At 35.4% G+C, this 17,291-nt stretch overlaps 1 protein-coding gene across 1 annotated transcript in view; it reads right to left on the bottom strand.

Moving 5' to 3' along the window:
• Positions 1–456: 456 nt before the first annotated feature.
• The window catches only part of LOC121416227 (3-hydroxy-3-methylglutaryl-coenzyme A reductase), a 28,856-nt gene continuing 12,021 nt past the window's right edge, over positions 457–17,291 (bottom strand). The window contains exons 3-20 of the mRNA XM_041609732.1: positions 16,454–16,568; positions 15,475–15,562; positions 12,442–12,632; positions 11,796–11,902; positions 11,030–11,149; positions 9,375–9,526; positions 8,922–9,079; positions 8,180–8,357; positions 7,250–7,388; positions 6,610–6,804; positions 5,870–6,028; positions 5,228–5,313; positions 4,521–4,698; positions 3,812–3,982; positions 3,192–3,332; positions 2,667–2,825; positions 1,812–1,966; positions 457–718 (exon numbers count right to left, since the gene is read on the bottom strand). Coding sequence (XP_041465666.1) covers positions 583–718; positions 1,812–1,966; positions 2,667–2,825; positions 3,192–3,332; positions 3,812–3,982; positions 4,521–4,698; positions 5,228–5,313; positions 5,870–6,028; positions 6,610–6,804; positions 7,250–7,388; positions 8,180–8,357; positions 8,922–9,079; positions 9,375–9,526; positions 11,030–11,149; positions 11,796–11,902; positions 12,442–12,632; positions 15,475–15,562; positions 16,454–16,568 — 2,628 coding nt within the window. The 3' untranslated portion in view covers positions 457–582. The remainder of the gene's footprint in view (positions 719–1,811; positions 1,967–2,666; positions 2,826–3,191; positions 3,333–3,811; positions 3,983–4,520; positions 4,699–5,227; positions 5,314–5,869; positions 6,029–6,609; positions 6,805–7,249; positions 7,389–8,179; positions 8,358–8,921; positions 9,080–9,374; positions 9,527–11,029; positions 11,150–11,795; positions 11,903–12,441; positions 12,633–15,474; positions 15,563–16,453; positions 16,569–17,291) is intronic.

Here is a 17,291-nt window from a genome sequence, read left to right as displayed (position 1 = left end):
TTTTTTCTGACACTTCGTGTATTTTATCTAAAGTTTACCAAGAATAGAATGGTTCTGTAATGAAATGATCTTGAATGGTTCTGTATTGAAATGATCTTGAATGATTCTGTATTGAAATGATCTTGAATGGTTCTGTACTGAAATGATCTTTATGCCTTGAATGGTTCTCATTTTCCAATAAAAAGATTTACAATCACTTATTACTTGCTACACTTTATTATGGTGTCTTCTTGCTTTGTCTTGAAGAAGTGTTTTAATTTCGTAATTTTGAATAAATAGATATACAGCTGCTCTACCACCATTTCTAAACTTCCATCTTGGTGTATAATGTTTACATTTGTTAACACAAAGATGCACAACCACCCTTCTTGCTACATTCACTTTTGGTGGAACCGTCTACTTGCTAAAGATTACCAAGTCCTGTACGGTTCTGTAAAGAAATAACATCTTGATGTATTTTACTTATAACACAAAGAACCACGACTGCCCTACTTGTTACACACACTCATTGCGCAAGGGTCCACTTTCAGTGCATTGCTGTAATACAAGAATGGTGAGGGTTTTTTTGGAAGGCTTAGATTGTCATGATGCATTGGCTGTGCATGTCCCAGGGGCTGGTGAGGATTCACGGAGTGCTGAAAAGTCAACAGATTTACTTCTCCTGTGTGCAGGAATCTCCTCAATCGAAGGAAGAGGACTGGCAATATTCAGGGCAGATCTAAAGGACGGAGAGAAAACAAGTTTTAAAAAACTGGATTCCCTTGAAGATACATAATAAAAAATTAAACATGATAAATAATCGATAAAGCAATATTGACTGGCCTCGGGGCGATACGACATATATCGCCCAAACTAGATTTATATCGCCCGAGTCGTAGACGAGGGTGATATCAATTTAGTGAGGGCGATATATGTCCTTTCGCCCCCAGGCCAGTCAATATTGCTATTATTAACCAAATCAGACATCTAGAGCCAAATCGTTAAAATTTAGATATTTTAAATTTTTAGAATGAGAATCTAGTTTCTCATGTTGAGCAGACTGGGCTTCTGAACTTTACCATTGTGACGTAATTGAAATGACGCGTCCCTGGCCTAGGGACGCAGTATCCAGCGTTGTCTCAACTTCATTACCATTATGACGTATAGCACTGCGCGGTTCAAGGACGCGTACAAAACGCGTAGAATACCCGGATGTTAGAGCTGCCTTTTATTGCCCGCCACATTTCCACGCATTTTCTCATTGACTTTCTTGAGCGGGCAATAAATTGGGCCCGTGGATAAACAATTGGAATTTTATTGACCGGCCATTCGATCCCAGTATTAAGCAGGCAACAATGTTTCAAAGTTGCCCTGCTCAGATGTCTGATACGGTTAATAATTCACTATAACAATGCTTTTGAAAGAAAATACAAATACACTAACCTGCTGATTGATAAACATCAAAACCATAAATTAATCAAAACTATTCTTTATCATTTTCCTTTGTCCTAACCTTGGTTTACAAACTGCATCACAAATTTTCAAGAAAAATCCTTTCAAGAAGGTCACACATATAGTGGGTTGGATGTACATGTACACATTTAATACTGATTTGCACTAATGTCAATACTTACACCTAGTGGCTTTATGTCAAATTTCAATTACATATCACCAACACTGAAAAGTACTCCAATAATCAATTTCTACATGCCCTTACTTGATTTAAACATCAAAACAAAATAAAAAGGTTGCCAACCAAAACAAAGAACTAAAATGTGCTGAATGGGCTACTCTAACAAAATATTAAGTAAATGTGAAGATTGTAGTCCTACCTGTTGTGTTTCATGTGGCTTTTTACAAGGTGACCAGCTGCCAGAGCAGACATGAGTGAGAGTTCACCTGCCATGACTGTAGCACATATGATCCTAGCCAGCTGAGAGGCATTCAAACCCGACCCATGAACATTGGATCCTTTCACATCCATCATCTGTTAATCAAAGCAAAAAATAGAAAAATTGTAAGTATTACAACACAAATGATAATGGACCATTGGCAAGAGAATCGTCATGTTTGGATTCATCACACATGGTCTATCCCTGTCTTGTCTACAACCAGGAATTACGACCCAAACCATGAACGTTGATTGCTTTTACATCCACTATCTGTTAATTGGAGAAAAATCACCAACAAAGCTGAAATGAGAATTGTAAATTGCCACTTGGTCTAACAAACCTTGTCTTATACCTATTTGGTCTCATCCAACAGTCTAATTTGATCCACAGCAGGTCCATTTACCACTGATCATTATCTGACCGATCTGAACTAGGAATCCTACAGTCATTCTTATGTAGTCTTACATCTTATTACCCCCCCCCCCCTCCTATGTAACATCATCTGTCTCACCTGGAGGCATGCTGACTGTAACCCTCCCACCGTCCCTAGCTCAATGGATCGGATGGCATGGTACAGCTCATATACAGATCTTCACCTTTAGCCTTCTTCCCCCTTCTATATATCAAGTATCATCTATCTCACCTGGAGGCATGCTGACTGTGGAGGTAAGACTGTACCCCCTCCTACCATTCCTCGCTCAATGGATGGCATGGTACAGCTCATGTATAGGTCTTCACCTTTACCCCCCCCCCCACTTCTTCCCCCTTCTATGTATGTAACATCATCTATCTCACCTGAAGGCATGCTGACTGTGGAGGTAAGACTGTACCCCCTCCTACCGTTCCTAGCTCAATGGATGGCATGGTACAGCTCATGTATAGGTCTTCACCTTTGGGTCCTCTCGTCTCCATTAGGGTCATGCAATTAGAACTGGCAATGTTCTGGGCTGCATCCTATATAACACATCAAATATATTTGAGGCATTAGTTTAATGGTGGAAATATGTTTACTGCATATAGCTTTCTGAGTAGGAATAGGTATCCAGGTCCTTGTTTTTAGTCCTTCTTGAAAGGAATAATGGTGTAAAAATAATGATTATTACATAAATCAATGTCAATATCAACAATATAAACCTAATGTACCATGAATTTATCTGCAAAAACTTTTTTGACAATGACAAGAACTCTGATGTATAATGAGTTGTCAACATAAGTGGAACCATTTGAATCAACAAGTATGAACAGTGACTGCTGAGCGTTTTCATGTTATACATCTGAACATGCCTTTTTAGACAAGACTGACTGTCATCCCATACATACCTGTCCTGTTGCAATGTAGATGGCTGTGACAATGTTAGCTGCATGTGCATTGAAGCCTCCTATACTACCAGCCATGGCTGAGCCAACAAGGTTCTTGTGGATGTTGAGGTCTACCAAAGCTGATGCACTTGTCTTCAGAACCTGCAAGAGATTATATAATAAATGGAACAATTTTAGCAATTGTTTACTACCCATGTATCAAATCTCACCAGAACTCCTTAAGTTTATAAAAATTCCTATTCATTTATATTTTTTTAAGAGGGAGTGCGTATAGGATTGTGTTGACCCTCGTTTGACTCGGCTAGTGTCACAAGGGTAGGTATTTATAAAAACATGCATATGTTTGTCTGGTTTGATTGAAGAAAGCAAACAAAAACAAATGACTTTAATTGAAGGGATAAAGAGGTTACAGTGAGTTTAGTTATCTCAATTATATATCTCAATGATATTTACATGTATAATACTTAATAATAAAACTTGTGTCCACAATTTTTCCAACATGCATTTTTTTTAACCTCAATGTTTCGTACAAACAGATTCTGATGGATTGGAAAAAAATATCCTGAGTGCCATCTGGAAAGGCTAAACAGGGGGTCTCTAATGCTTGTCAAACATCTTACCTGCTTGACAATGTGTGCTGGAACAGTAGCTTCACAGACAACTGACTTTCCTCGTCCTTCAATCCAATTAATGGCTGCAACCTTCTTATCTGTGCAGTAGTTTCCACTCAAGCTCATGATCTCTAATTCAGGGAACACCGTCTGAAGAGCATGAAGTGCTTGCTCAGTGCCCTGTGAATACCAAAAAAGAATGGAATAAATTTTGATTGGCTGTCGTGGAAAATTGGATAGACTTGACTACATTTGGTATAACATTTGTTCAACTGAGAATGTGATATATAGGCAGATCTATCAGAGAAGTCAATATCTAAGATATCTAACTCCCAATCAACTACATCTGATGATGTTAGATAATGACAACGATATACAATAGAAATATTTAGAATGTTTGTCCCTAAATGTTTACAGATTACCTACCTTTTGTATTGGAATCAGAGTACATCAATAATCATCAAGAGTGCAGTGATCAATCTGGACATTATAACTCGTTCCATAAAATGCCAAAAATTACAAACTCTGATGAGGAACATGTCTGTGACAAGAAATCTCCTATCCCATGTTTCTTTGGACAAGGCCCCGAAGGTATACTTCAAGCCATTAAGATATACTTGACATAGACATTAGCATAATAATGCCTCAGGTAAGTACCTTCAAAGGACAAAGATTGAACATTAAGTTCTCTGTGATACTTGTGAGAAAAGATGCCTACCTTTGATACCATGTTCATGCCCATAGCATCACCAGTCTTAGCCTTGAACCTAAGGAACATGTAGCGACCAGCTAGAGCTGTCTGGATACTCTGCAGTTTGGCAAAACGGCTTGTCGACTCAAACTTCTCTTTGACGGCAGCAAAGTTCTCTGGGACCTCTAGCCATTCTTTGATGGCTCTGAAACATTGAGGGGGAAAACACAATATTAGATCAATACTGTTTTGCGATCAGGTAATTACATGATATTTCTAGCAAACATCCACATAATTTTGTTCAATTAACTTTATGTTAAATAAATATTCCCATTATAAACAATTATATTTACAAAAAGAATGTGATGGATTTGTTATGCTGTGGCTTAGCTACTGAACAACATGAAAATTTAACACCCCTTCCACGCTTATGAAATAAATGGAACATACAAATTTTCAGAACAGGGTAGGTATCAAACTCAACTTTATCACAGGAAATACCAGTTTAGTGTTGCAAACTGGACACCAATAAATCAAGCTTGTATCAATAATGAGTTGTCAATCTCTTAAAGTTACCATTGTTACAAGTAAGTGACAGGCGTTCATCAAATAATCAAAAACAAAAAACTTTTAGTTGCCAATTAGCGCTGCATTGTACTTTCTTTGAACTGTACCTCTGAATTAATATTTTTTAAAATAAAATGTGATTTCTAACCAAAGCATGAATTTCTTACCCTGCTTCCTTTGCACTTGGTAACCTGACCAATGGTCCTCTAGTCATACCATCACCAATCAAGATACTGTGAATACCACCAGCAGACTGCATAAAGACAAACAAAAACAGTATGAATGTGATCACTTGCTACATTATGCAACATCAGTAACCACTAAGGGGTAAATTCAGCAGCCGAAATGTTTCTATTCTTAACCTTTGGCCCTTTTTTTATCATTTGAAGTTATATATTGTTGTTTTATATTTCTTTGCATAAATGGCTATGGTGAAAATACAGTTTTACATAAATGGCTATGGTAAATCAAAATTTCACATAAATGGTGTAATAAAAATTGTATACATGGCTAAAATAATTACAAAATTTTGTAGAGATGGCAATCCTTAAATGAAATTTAGAATCCTAAATCTAAATTGAAAACATGTATCTATGTTTCCGGTAATTTCTACATTATGTATTAACAAAGAGGATATAATTATCTAAAAAGATATTTCTACTGGGCTAATGAAAATAAAACAAAAATGAGAATCTGATTTAGCTCACGAACAAGCCACCAGTTTTGTGTAACTCACAACCACCTTAATGGAACACCCACATGTTATCTTTAATGATTGCCCAGTGACCTATCCATGATACACTACTCACTCTAAGAGCTCTGCATCCTCTGTTTGTACTTGCAACCAAACATCCTTCAGTCGTTGCCATGGGAACTTGAAATTCTTTTCCATCAAGAAGGAGAGGTCCAGCCACGCCCACTGGTACGGGCATGTAACCAATCACATTCTCACAACATGCTCCTGATACCTGCAGAAAAAAATAGAACAGAACAAAATACAAGTATACATTCAGGTCTTGATTCCTATACAATTAATATTAAAGAAACAATTCATCCAACTTCCATGGAAATAACCTCTTTTGGTATAAAGATACCACATTATGATTTTTTTGTTTGAATGTTGTTTCATTCATATAAGGTTATCATCATATATACATGGAGATATGTTAGTTAATTTTCATGGATGCCTTTTATTCAAGTTTTGACAAAAACTGTACTTGAACTTATGATGCTTTCAGGGTTATAATACTACCATGGTGCACACTGCAAATATATATATTATGCTACCTTTATGTGCCACTTTGTAAATTGTGCAAAGGATATGGGAAATTTAATAAGAGATGGATTCATTAAAAGGAATGGAGAGGGTGGGGGTATTTACAAATGAATAAGAACTGGAATGTGCACATCATATTTGAATTCATGTATGCCATTTTGTGAAATCATTGTTCAGGCTGTGTGTAATATTCATTCACACAATACGCAGAATAGGAACAACAAAATAGCAAACAAAAGAGATTAGTTTGTCAGGGAGTAGGAAGGAACTTACAAATGAATAGTCATAGCTTGTGAATGGTAGTTTCTCCAAGGCATCTGTGATCGGTAAGAGTTTAGAGATGATCTGTCTCCTGACAGACACGCCCCTCTCAGGGTTAGCTAAGATGTTCTCGAGCTTGTAGGCAGGGATGTGTTTAGCATCAACCAAGAGCTGGATCTCTTCATCAGTTAGTTCATCTGGTCCTTTCTGGAAGGTTAAGTGAATATATGGAATCAAATAGGACAGTTGGTTGGTTTAGTTCTAGCCCTTGTTATACATTTTTTTTTAGTATGGCTTCAATCCTTGTTTTGTGGATACATTGCGCAAACCCACACTGATAAGATTATACTTGGTGGTAGATGCAAGAATTTTGGTAGCTTATATATAATAACAAATAGTTTCATGAAATGATCTCTAGGGGTATAGTGGTTCAAATATCTGTTGCAATAACAATAACAATTTATAGGTGAATCTGATTAACTTGGGACCACTGAAATAAGTTTGACGAAGAGGAGGAAAAGAACAGTTGTTTTGCATAATCTGGTCTAACAATTTGTTTGGCTGGGGCAATTACTCAACCTATGGCAGAATGATATGAATACTTAAACTATATCTGATTTTAAGGTTAGTATTGGTGACACGATGAACTCACCCCAACGTTCAGTATCTCCAGTAATTCTGTCATAGGTCTAGGAGGCTGAAGTTCTTTCTCCAGGACCAACTCGACTTCTTCTTCGATGGCCTCGTCTTCCTCATCTTCAGAACCACTTCCTGTGGATCCAATAGTGAACCTGCCAACCAAACACAGATCATACAAACACTTCAATTAATTTCAACTCTCACTGAGAATTAGATCAAACCAAACACAGATCATACAAACACTTCAATTAATTTCAACTCTCACTGAGAATTAGATCCAACCAAACACAGATCATACAAACACTTCAATCAATTTCAACTCTCACTGAGAATTAGATCAAACCAAACACAGATCATACAAACACTTCAATTAATTTCAACTCTCACTGAGAATTAGATCCAACCAAACACAGATCATACAAACACTTCAATCAATTTCAACTCTCACTGAGAATTAGATCCAACCAAACACAGATCAAACAATCACTTCAATTAATTTCAACTCTCACTGAGAATTAGATCATTAGTTGTCTTCTTCATAAAAACAGATTTTGAAATGTTCAGACCTTGGGGCCTGATCATCAAACACTCTTTGAACTTTTGTTTGTAGAGACGTAAGTTAATTTTGAGGTTTTAAGAATCTGCGATTTATGTTCCTGGAATGTACAATGTACTTGCAAAATGGATTAATCTTGAAAAAATAACAAATGCTTGAATAATACTTTCTTTGAATTTTTATTTCCTGATTCTATAGATGCCACATAAGCACTAAATTCATCCGCTAGCTTCTTTAGTAGAAAGGTGATGTTAAAGGAATTATAATTATTGAAATTAATCTTACAGATGTGCAAAATTACAACATTTTAATGTAAAATTATATCAAAATACTATACAAACAGCCAATCCAAATGAAGATCTCCATAGAAGCATTTTTTTGACTGACCTTGCAGGTTTGAGAGAGCGTGATGACACAGGAGATGATGATCGACTATTACGTGGTGAAGCAGTTACAGGATCAGTCTGACAGGCCTGGGTACGAGAGGTCATTGATTCAATCACCTTCACATCACTCGTTGAAGGAGAAGATGACAGGGACCCAATAGTATCCACTTCAGATGTATCTAGAGTTTTATAAAAAAAAAAATAAGTTGATTTTTAAGAAAAGGTGCAAAGACTCTTAAAAAGCTTTGTTTATTTCATTATTTCTTCATAAGATGAAGACAGATTATTTCTCCAAGTGAGAACCACAAATCATTCTCACTATCAAAAACATGAGTGGTTCAATATATCATACTGACATATTTTAATGCCCTGGTAAATATAAATGTTCACCAATATTCAAAGAGTCTATAAATAACTGAACAATTTACATTCTGTTACATTAATTTTAGCAACCAGCTTAATTTTTTTCATATTCAAGTATAGTAGAAAGCAAAACAACTAAATGAAGAATATTGAAATATACCTACTAATAAGGGCTATAATCATCTACAAATAAGTTGTGGAATTCTAGAGAATTTTCAATTAACAACTTATAGTTCAAGTTTGTATGAACAAGCCCTTCATAACATTTCATAAGCCAATTAATATTACAGAGACCCACCATCCCCCCCCAAAAAAAAATGTCCAATAAATTCCGCTCTTATAACTGGTTCATAAAGGAATGAATTAGACGAGTTACCAACCTTCCTGATCAGATCCTGGATTGACGACCTCATGACCTTCCATGATACTGACCCGCTTCTCTGGGACAGTGGCCATGTCAGAGAAAAAGATATAGTGGGTTGCGAGGACAGTAGCCAGGATAACGGTGATGATGTAATCAAGTGTAGGAGGCCATAGTCTACATTGAAACAAAAAAAAAAAATCAGATTTCAGCACATCATGCAATATGCTCTGGTATTGAATAGGCTAATCATATAAAATAAAATGACAATTTTTGATGCACCATTAAAATGCTGTATTTAGACAATAACATAACACAGTCTAATTCTGTATACGAAAATTAAAGCATATCATGTGATCATACCTTCCATGTACACTTTGTAAGTTCAGCTCTGGAATAAGGAATAATTTACTATACAGATACAGAAATAGCATCTTCAAAAAATAATTTTTATTGAAAACCTGAGTAGTACCTTGTGATGTAGAACTGCCATAGGGGCATGCTAGGATCAATCTTCTTGTCTGTGAGTAGGTTTCCATCATAGAGCATGGATCGTCCCATTAGATCTGTGTCATTACCAGCAAGCCAGTAGCTGTGTGCATGAACCAGTACAAGCCCTGTGGCCTAAATAGGAGAAAGAATTATTTGATTGACAAACTATATTAGAACACAGTATTGATTCAACAATTTTATTACTGTGATATCATATACTAGTTACGGAAATGAGAAAAGATAATAAAAAGGTCATATAATATCACTGTTAGGCCAATCAAAATAATATTTTCAATGGTTGACATAATTCTGTCTCAATAAACCACAAGTTAGGAATTAATCAGGGTCTAATCAATAACCAATATTAGCCAGGCCAGCATTACTGATACTAATTAGTAAATGTTTCTAGAAGACGCAATCATACAGACATACACACCTTATGTATTCTTGTATTATAAAGGCAAATTTCTTTGCAATAAGAAATTCCTTTTTTTCAACTATTCATTTTGATCTGATAAGCACATTTTCTCTCCAGGAACTTTGTCTGGGTAACCAAAGGAAATATGGGGGAATACAACTGTAGAGATTTCATAATAATATGAAACTAGGAAACCACATAGTCTACAACATACTCATTTCTGGAAAACCAAAGACATCAGGGAGGTGAAAATGTAAGTTTCAGTAAAAACAAAAAACTAGACCTTGGGATCTAAGAATTGGCTAATGAAGGAAAACCAAATACCCCAGCAAGATGCTTATGAAATAACCAAAATCACACTGTCACTTCAATATCAGGAAAACCATAAATTGGCTATAGACCACTACAGGAAACAACCAAGTTACAAGTGTCCTATGGGTAAAAGAATGCATTGCAAAGTCTACAATCTTCCAATTTTTAATGTTCATTCAATTCAAGAACAATTCCCAAGGGTCTATGGAACATCAAACACAGAAACATACCTCTAGTTTCAATATTTACAAGAAAATACATCAAACCTACGTTCTTGCACAAATTCTCTCCAGGGCATTTTCTATGCCAAACTTCCTCAAACAGTTCAATGTCTTGTGATCGGTATATAATGCTTCTCTAAAACCACTTGGTCTATGTTACCAAGCTTATTCATTTTGATCTACATTTTATTACATCACACTTAGGCCAATAGCCAGGTCTAACAACAACTTGTCTAAAAATCATTTGGTCTAATATCTAGTGGGTCAATTTCTTCTTCGCTGAAATTAAATCTATTGGGCTTTATCCAAGTGAATGCTAGATGAACCAGTTATAATGCAAAGTTGAAATGAAATGAAATAAAATAATATGAAGATGAAAAATCTGGAAATAAACTTAAATTAGACCAAGATGGGTTCAACTGTCGACTGTTAACCTGACCATTGCATCATGATGTAAGCGGGTGTTTGCTCCATGGACTAAACAATCAATCAAACTCTTCATGTTCATCATGACAAGTATTAGGAAAATTCTTCATCGAGAGAGGACATTGCTAAAGTTAAAAGTTTCATAACATACTACTACTAATAATATGCAAAGTCTAAAATCATGAAAACTTGCAACAAAGGAAAATCAACTTGTAACTTCAACAATGTCCTCAAAGTCATGGAACCTGTGAAACTTACCATGATCATCTTGACCCGTTGGACCACAGGATTAGGTTTCTTGTCTTCCTCCTCCTCCAGAACCTCAGCAAAGCGTCCAAGCTGCCACACAGGTCGACCATACTTGTTACTGTTTGACAGCTGGGGGTTAGAGAGGAAGGAAGACATTAACCAATATGACTCACATCTAACATCAATCAAGGAATGGGACTCGATTAGGTTTCTTGATGACTACTGCGCAAAATTGTGGTCGCATAACACTTTGTATAGCTCCTAAAACAGGACTTTTGAGCATCATTACTCCATATGCAATCACTGTATCTGATACCCCTGCTATCAGTTTTAGGACTACTATTATTTCCATCACCATTACCACTACCACCTTCACCATTACTATGTTTGAGTACTACCTACATAACTAATTCTACGACCTCTTCTGCAAATACATGCACTAATTTTACTACATGTACTTTTACCACGAGTTGTTGAAAGCAAATCAAGTCTCAATATGTACATATATTTCACTAGAGCCCAAAATGAATAATTTTTTTCTGTTTCTAACAATAGATAATCTTTTACAAAGTAAAGTACAGTTTTGCTATATAAGGAGGGAAATGCTCGCAGAAAAATATACATCTTATATTACACACACAATATTCTATAAGTTTATTTTCAGGTGCAGATGAAAGAAGGAATTGATTCTTTGTCATTTCAACCTGTCTAGCTGCCAAGTCTATGGAAGTGATACTGAAGGAACCATCCTCCTGATAATAACATACTTCCTTACCTCAAGAACAAGGGACAGACAAGCTGGGAAGAATGTCATGAATACAAAATAGTTGGCGATAAGTGAGAGGATGCCAAAGCAGCAGAAAACTTCCATTTTCCGGATTCCTAAAATAGAAGCATAAATATAACTTGTATTTTGATAAAGATTTCACAATGTTGAGAACACATCAGACATGGAAATTTTTGTAATATTTACTTCTTATTCACAAATTTATTTTAGCCTGTCTATTGCATTTTAAGATAAGACATTTTCTAGACATGTTCAGACTATATCAACTTGTCTTTATATAAAATATTTTTTATCTGAATGAAATTTCTAATCACAAGTGAATTATCCATTATTTCATTGAAATAATAATCTTTATGAACAATTTTATAATTAAGTGCCACAATCTGAGTTCTAACTATTTCCTGACTTTTGAAGAAAATATGACTGTTCTGGAAAAAAAAATACTTGAAATGTGCTATGATTTTAAAACACATCTTTCACTACAAATGTAGGGATTTTAGAAGTAACGTCTCTCTCCATGTAAACTGTACTTCAAAATCAATTATTTGACTGTGACACCCATTTGGCTTGCCATATTTTATTTTTATGAATTCATACATAACTTCATGGACAGATTTGTGATACACTGACTCACCTGACATGGTTCCAATGCTGATGACCAGAGTGGTCACTACAGTGTCCAGGGTGATGGTTGGTCCGAGTATGGCCATACCACGGGCAATATTGTCCACTACCTCACGTTGTGAGGTGCTGCTGAGGGCAAACTTGGTGAGAGCACTGGCCTTGGTCAGGTCGATGAGGAGCAAGAAAAATGGAAGAGCCTCACTGGAAAGTGATACAACAAATAATGATAGGTCCATTTATAAAACACAGTTACATGTATACTCTTTGCCTCATATCGGCATTTAATTCACCTTTGCATTTTTTCCAAAGAAGGGGAGCATTTCATCAACATTTTTGTCCTCCAAGTTGTCAGACCTAACATCTTTGCTAGATTTTGACTGGCTGAGAGGCACTGTTACTATGGTAACTGTCGGATGAAACAGGACTTGTCAGATAAAACATCAGACAAGTCCTTTCATGAAACGCTCCCAGAATTCCTGTTTCTCGCTACGACAAAATAGATTCCAATTTAGATCAAGTTTGAAATTGAATTACAGGTTTTCGGGAACGGGAAAGACAATTTTATGAAAGGAAAATAAGTGTCCCTTCTAAAGGTATAGTCACCATTTACAATTTTTCATTGATATCTTTGTGAAAATTTGAAATGACTGATGGATATATATATCATGTAAGTACATTACAGGGTGCATCAAGAAAACTCAGTAATAATAAGCAGTATAAAATGTAAGAATTTGATATATTCAATCTGTTTCACTTCATCTTGAGTAGAATGTTAAATGATGTGTCCTGCATGGTTGTATTCATGGAATATATTAACAACATGGGACAAATTTTAATAAGTTTTATGCCAATTACAGTATCTCTTTTATTACTTGCCAAAACCTTTAATTATATAGTGAATCAACCCTTGAGAATTATTACATATAATCATAATTTACAACAGGTGGAGAGTGACGCAATGTAAACACGAACTTGCACACGTCACATGTAATCATACATTACAAACATACAGCACCCACTTTCGGGCCATTCAAAACCACGTGACTAGTGTTTGTTTAAGACCTTCCCTATAGCCTCTTCATAAACTTAAGGACTTTATACCTTGGTCAATACTGATTGGAGGGTTCATTAGTTGAAGGATAGACACAGGGCAGCTAATATGTAGTCTACAAGCAAAGCCCCAATTAAACACATCAAGAAAATCTATACAACCTTATGCCTGCAGAGATTAACACTGTCAATTTTAGATTGAACAGTACGAATGATGAAAGGTACATTTTATAAATTAACAACAAAATACCACCAACAACTCCATCAACAATGACAGCAAAAATAATTTGTACAAAACATAGTACATGTACATCAGGAATGTCCAAATTGTTGGCATTCATCTGAATTGTCATATCAGTCAATCTTTGTTAAAAAAATGATTTTGAGATTTTTGCAGAAAATGAAAATACAAGTCCTATTCTATTTTTATCAAAATTTCTAGGCAGCAAGAGATATGAGATATGATTTCTGAGATATGTGGGGACTTTCACAAATTGTTGATAAAATGTGCAAATCCCATAGGAAACGTGTACTGTAGCGAAGCAAACACCAGCTGTGCGCATTTAATATGCAAATGCATGGTCAGTCAAACCGTTGTATTGGCACTGCAATGACATTGCACATGAAAGAGTGATATGTTTTGACTAACTGCGCGCATTGAAATCGCAGTCAGGGTTGTTGGATCACCTACATGTATGGTGTTTTTGTAAAGGGAAAATTTAAACCGCTATAACCGAGATTACAAGCATGTAGCTGTTTTGTGATATTTTCTCTGATCCCTGATTTTGTGTAAAAATAAAGATACTAATGTCAGCAATTGTCTTTGTCTTTCCAACCATGTATTTTTCAAGCAATGAATATGTTGTAAGGCTGGGGAACAAAGTGTGAAAATTATGGTAAACTTTGAAGTCGATTTTGTCTGAAATGGGTTTGCACCATCCTATGTGTGATACAACGGTTCAGATGAACGCCGACGATATTGTTAAGGCTTTACAGATTTCTTACCCAGTGCATAATTCCATCAAATTTGCTACATTAAGGTATCAAACAATAGAAAGCTATGCACCATAAAACTTAAACTAGATCATCAATGTCAGCTGAAGCAGAAAACAACCTTATCCAGGCACTAAGCCAGCAATAATACTGTTGCCCTTGTTTGCTATCATCTTTCCCATTGCTAATGACATTTATTGACCAATGATCATGATGAGGTCATCTAGGGTAGTACCTTGAGACCTGCGTCCAGGGTAGAGGACAATGAAGTAGGAGTGACGACAAGTAGCTATCAATGTAATTCAATTTATTTCTCTTTAAAGGTCAAGTCCACCTCAGAAAAATGTTGATTTGAATCAATAGAGAAAAATCAGACAAGCACAATGCTGAAAATTTCATTAAAATCGTATGTAAAATAAGAAAGTTATGACATTTCAAACTTTCGCTTATTTTCAACAAAATAGTTATATGAACGTGCCAGTAACATCCAAATTAGGGAGTCGATGATGTCACTCACTCACTATTTCTTTTGTTTTTTATTGTTTGAATTATACAATATTTCAATTTTTACGAATTTGATGATTAGGACCTCCTTGCCTGAAGCACAAAATGTTAAAATAATGGAATCCCACGTGTTCAGGGAGGAATAAAAATTCATTTCACATGACAATGATGAGAAAATAAAAATATTTCATATTTCATATAATAAAGTACAAAAGAAATAGTGAGTGAGTGATGTCATCAACTCTCTCATTTGGGTGTAACTGGCTCGTTCATATAACTATTTTGTTGAAAATAAACGAAACTTTAAAATGCTTTCTTATTTTACATCCAATTTTGATGAAATTTTCAATGTTATGCTTGTTGAATTTTTCTCTTTTTATTCAAATCAAGTTTTTGTTGGGGTGGACTTGTCCTTTAAAAAAAAGAAGAATCATAAATCAACACAAGAACATGTGTGCAAATTATAAAAATAATATGTTAAGAAATAAAAACTTACTTGAGTCCTGTGAGTTCTAATCCAAACAAGTGAATCACAGCACTGCTGAAGAGGAAACTAGAGAAGATAGTGAACAGACCTGCAATACCTGTAGTGAGTGAGAGGGAACAAAAACAGAAAACATATACTGATCAAAAATTTAAGGTCAAGTTACAATTTACATTTAGAACTGTCAACCATGCAAAGCAGTTGAAACAATGTTAGCTCTTTCACAAGTCAAAATATAAAAGACTTATGGAATATATGCACATACTGAGGCAAAGGAATATTGCACTCAGACAATAACAGTAGTAGGTATCTTTGTACGACAGTCAAAAGGTGCCTGTCTATTTCTACGGTCTGGTCCAGACAAGCTACCCCTCCGAATGGTGGTAGGTAGAAGAATAATATCCAAGAAATTATAAAGTGTGAACAGAAAATCAAAGTTTCTCTTTCAAGTAGAAAAAATAAATTGAAGAAATGAATGAAAATATCTCGGGCGTACACATACATGTACACTCATGGATGGACACTGTACTGGTAACCAACAGAAGTGACTACACCCCAAGGTTTAAAAAAAAGTGCAACTCATCACTGAAAGATTTTCTTGAACTCACACAATAATTGACAAATTGAGATGAAATGACGAGATACCTCATTTATTTATAATTTGTTCCTACGGAAGCTGCATACTTAGTTAAGCGTTTATTATTTAGCATGTAAGAAGGGATGTCCTCCTTTCTTTGGATTCAGTACATCAGGGGTGTGACAGGTCACAAATAAAAAGATCTAAAAAAGCTGAAGAGTACTGCCAAGGTCTTAAATAGAAAGAGCTCCCATACTTTTTGTACAGAGGAAAGCCAAATATAAGCTGAAATTCGGCTGAAAATCAAAACAAAAAAATCTGAAATCAGATAAAAATCTGAACTCTCACACCCCTGTACATGTATGTGTAACATGGAAATGAAATTCATATCATTTAGAGATAATTTAGACTTACCTAGAATATATTTTGACCCTGTAGTTCTTAGTTTAGTAAACTGGAGGTAGAGATAAGCCACTGCTAGAGTTCTCATGATACACATAACAATCACATCAGAAGAAAGAGATGATTCCTGGAATGGTAAAAAAAAGATATTCAATCATATCAAAGTAATCTAGTAACATCATCAATTCCCCTCACTAATAAATGTGTTACCTAATTATTGGAATCATGACACCTACTCATCATGAATAAATACAAATGAATGAGCTATTTTCGAAAGTGCTTAGAAAACAGTATGATGAACATTGTACGTTATCAATAATTAGCCACAAAATATGATTAATTACTGAAGATATTTTGCCCAAAGAGTAGCAGTAAGAAAAAGATTCAGTCTACTGTATGAACAGTGTACAGTTTGTCGGCCCGCTGTATAGACTCGTACTTGATGAAAATCAAGCAAAATCGAACAATTATATTGTTGAAATGGGGAAAACCAGTGATTGAAAATGGGGAAATTTTTAAAAGGTTTACAAATGTTCTTTCTACATGTAGGCAGAAGGTGTCAATCAAAATATATTTTTTTTTTAAATCCCCAAGATTCTCTTCCTGTGCCAAAACACTGGCATTTCCCATTCTTGACATCAAATTATGTCACCTCCTTTATCACCTCAATTTGGGGACAGTAATCTTTGCCTTTCCGACTAAAGGGATGATGTTGAAGTGATTGCCAAGAACATTGTGGGTTCTCCCAGAAGCAAAATGAAAACATAATGAACAAATTATTGAGAAAATTCCAAATATATTCCCCAGTTATAGGTCATGTGCTACAAGTTGATCATATCTCTCATGTAGT

Source organism: Lytechinus variegatus, chromosome 5, assembly GCF_018143015.1.
Source record: "Lytechinus variegatus isolate NC3 chromosome 5, Lvar_3.0, whole genome shotgun sequence".
NCBI lineage: Eukaryota > Metazoa > Echinodermata > Echinoidea > Temnopleuroida > Toxopneustidae > Lytechinus > Lytechinus variegatus.
The sequence above is the reverse complement of the archived record's forward strand: the minus strand, read 5'-3'. Positions and strand labels throughout refer to the sequence as shown.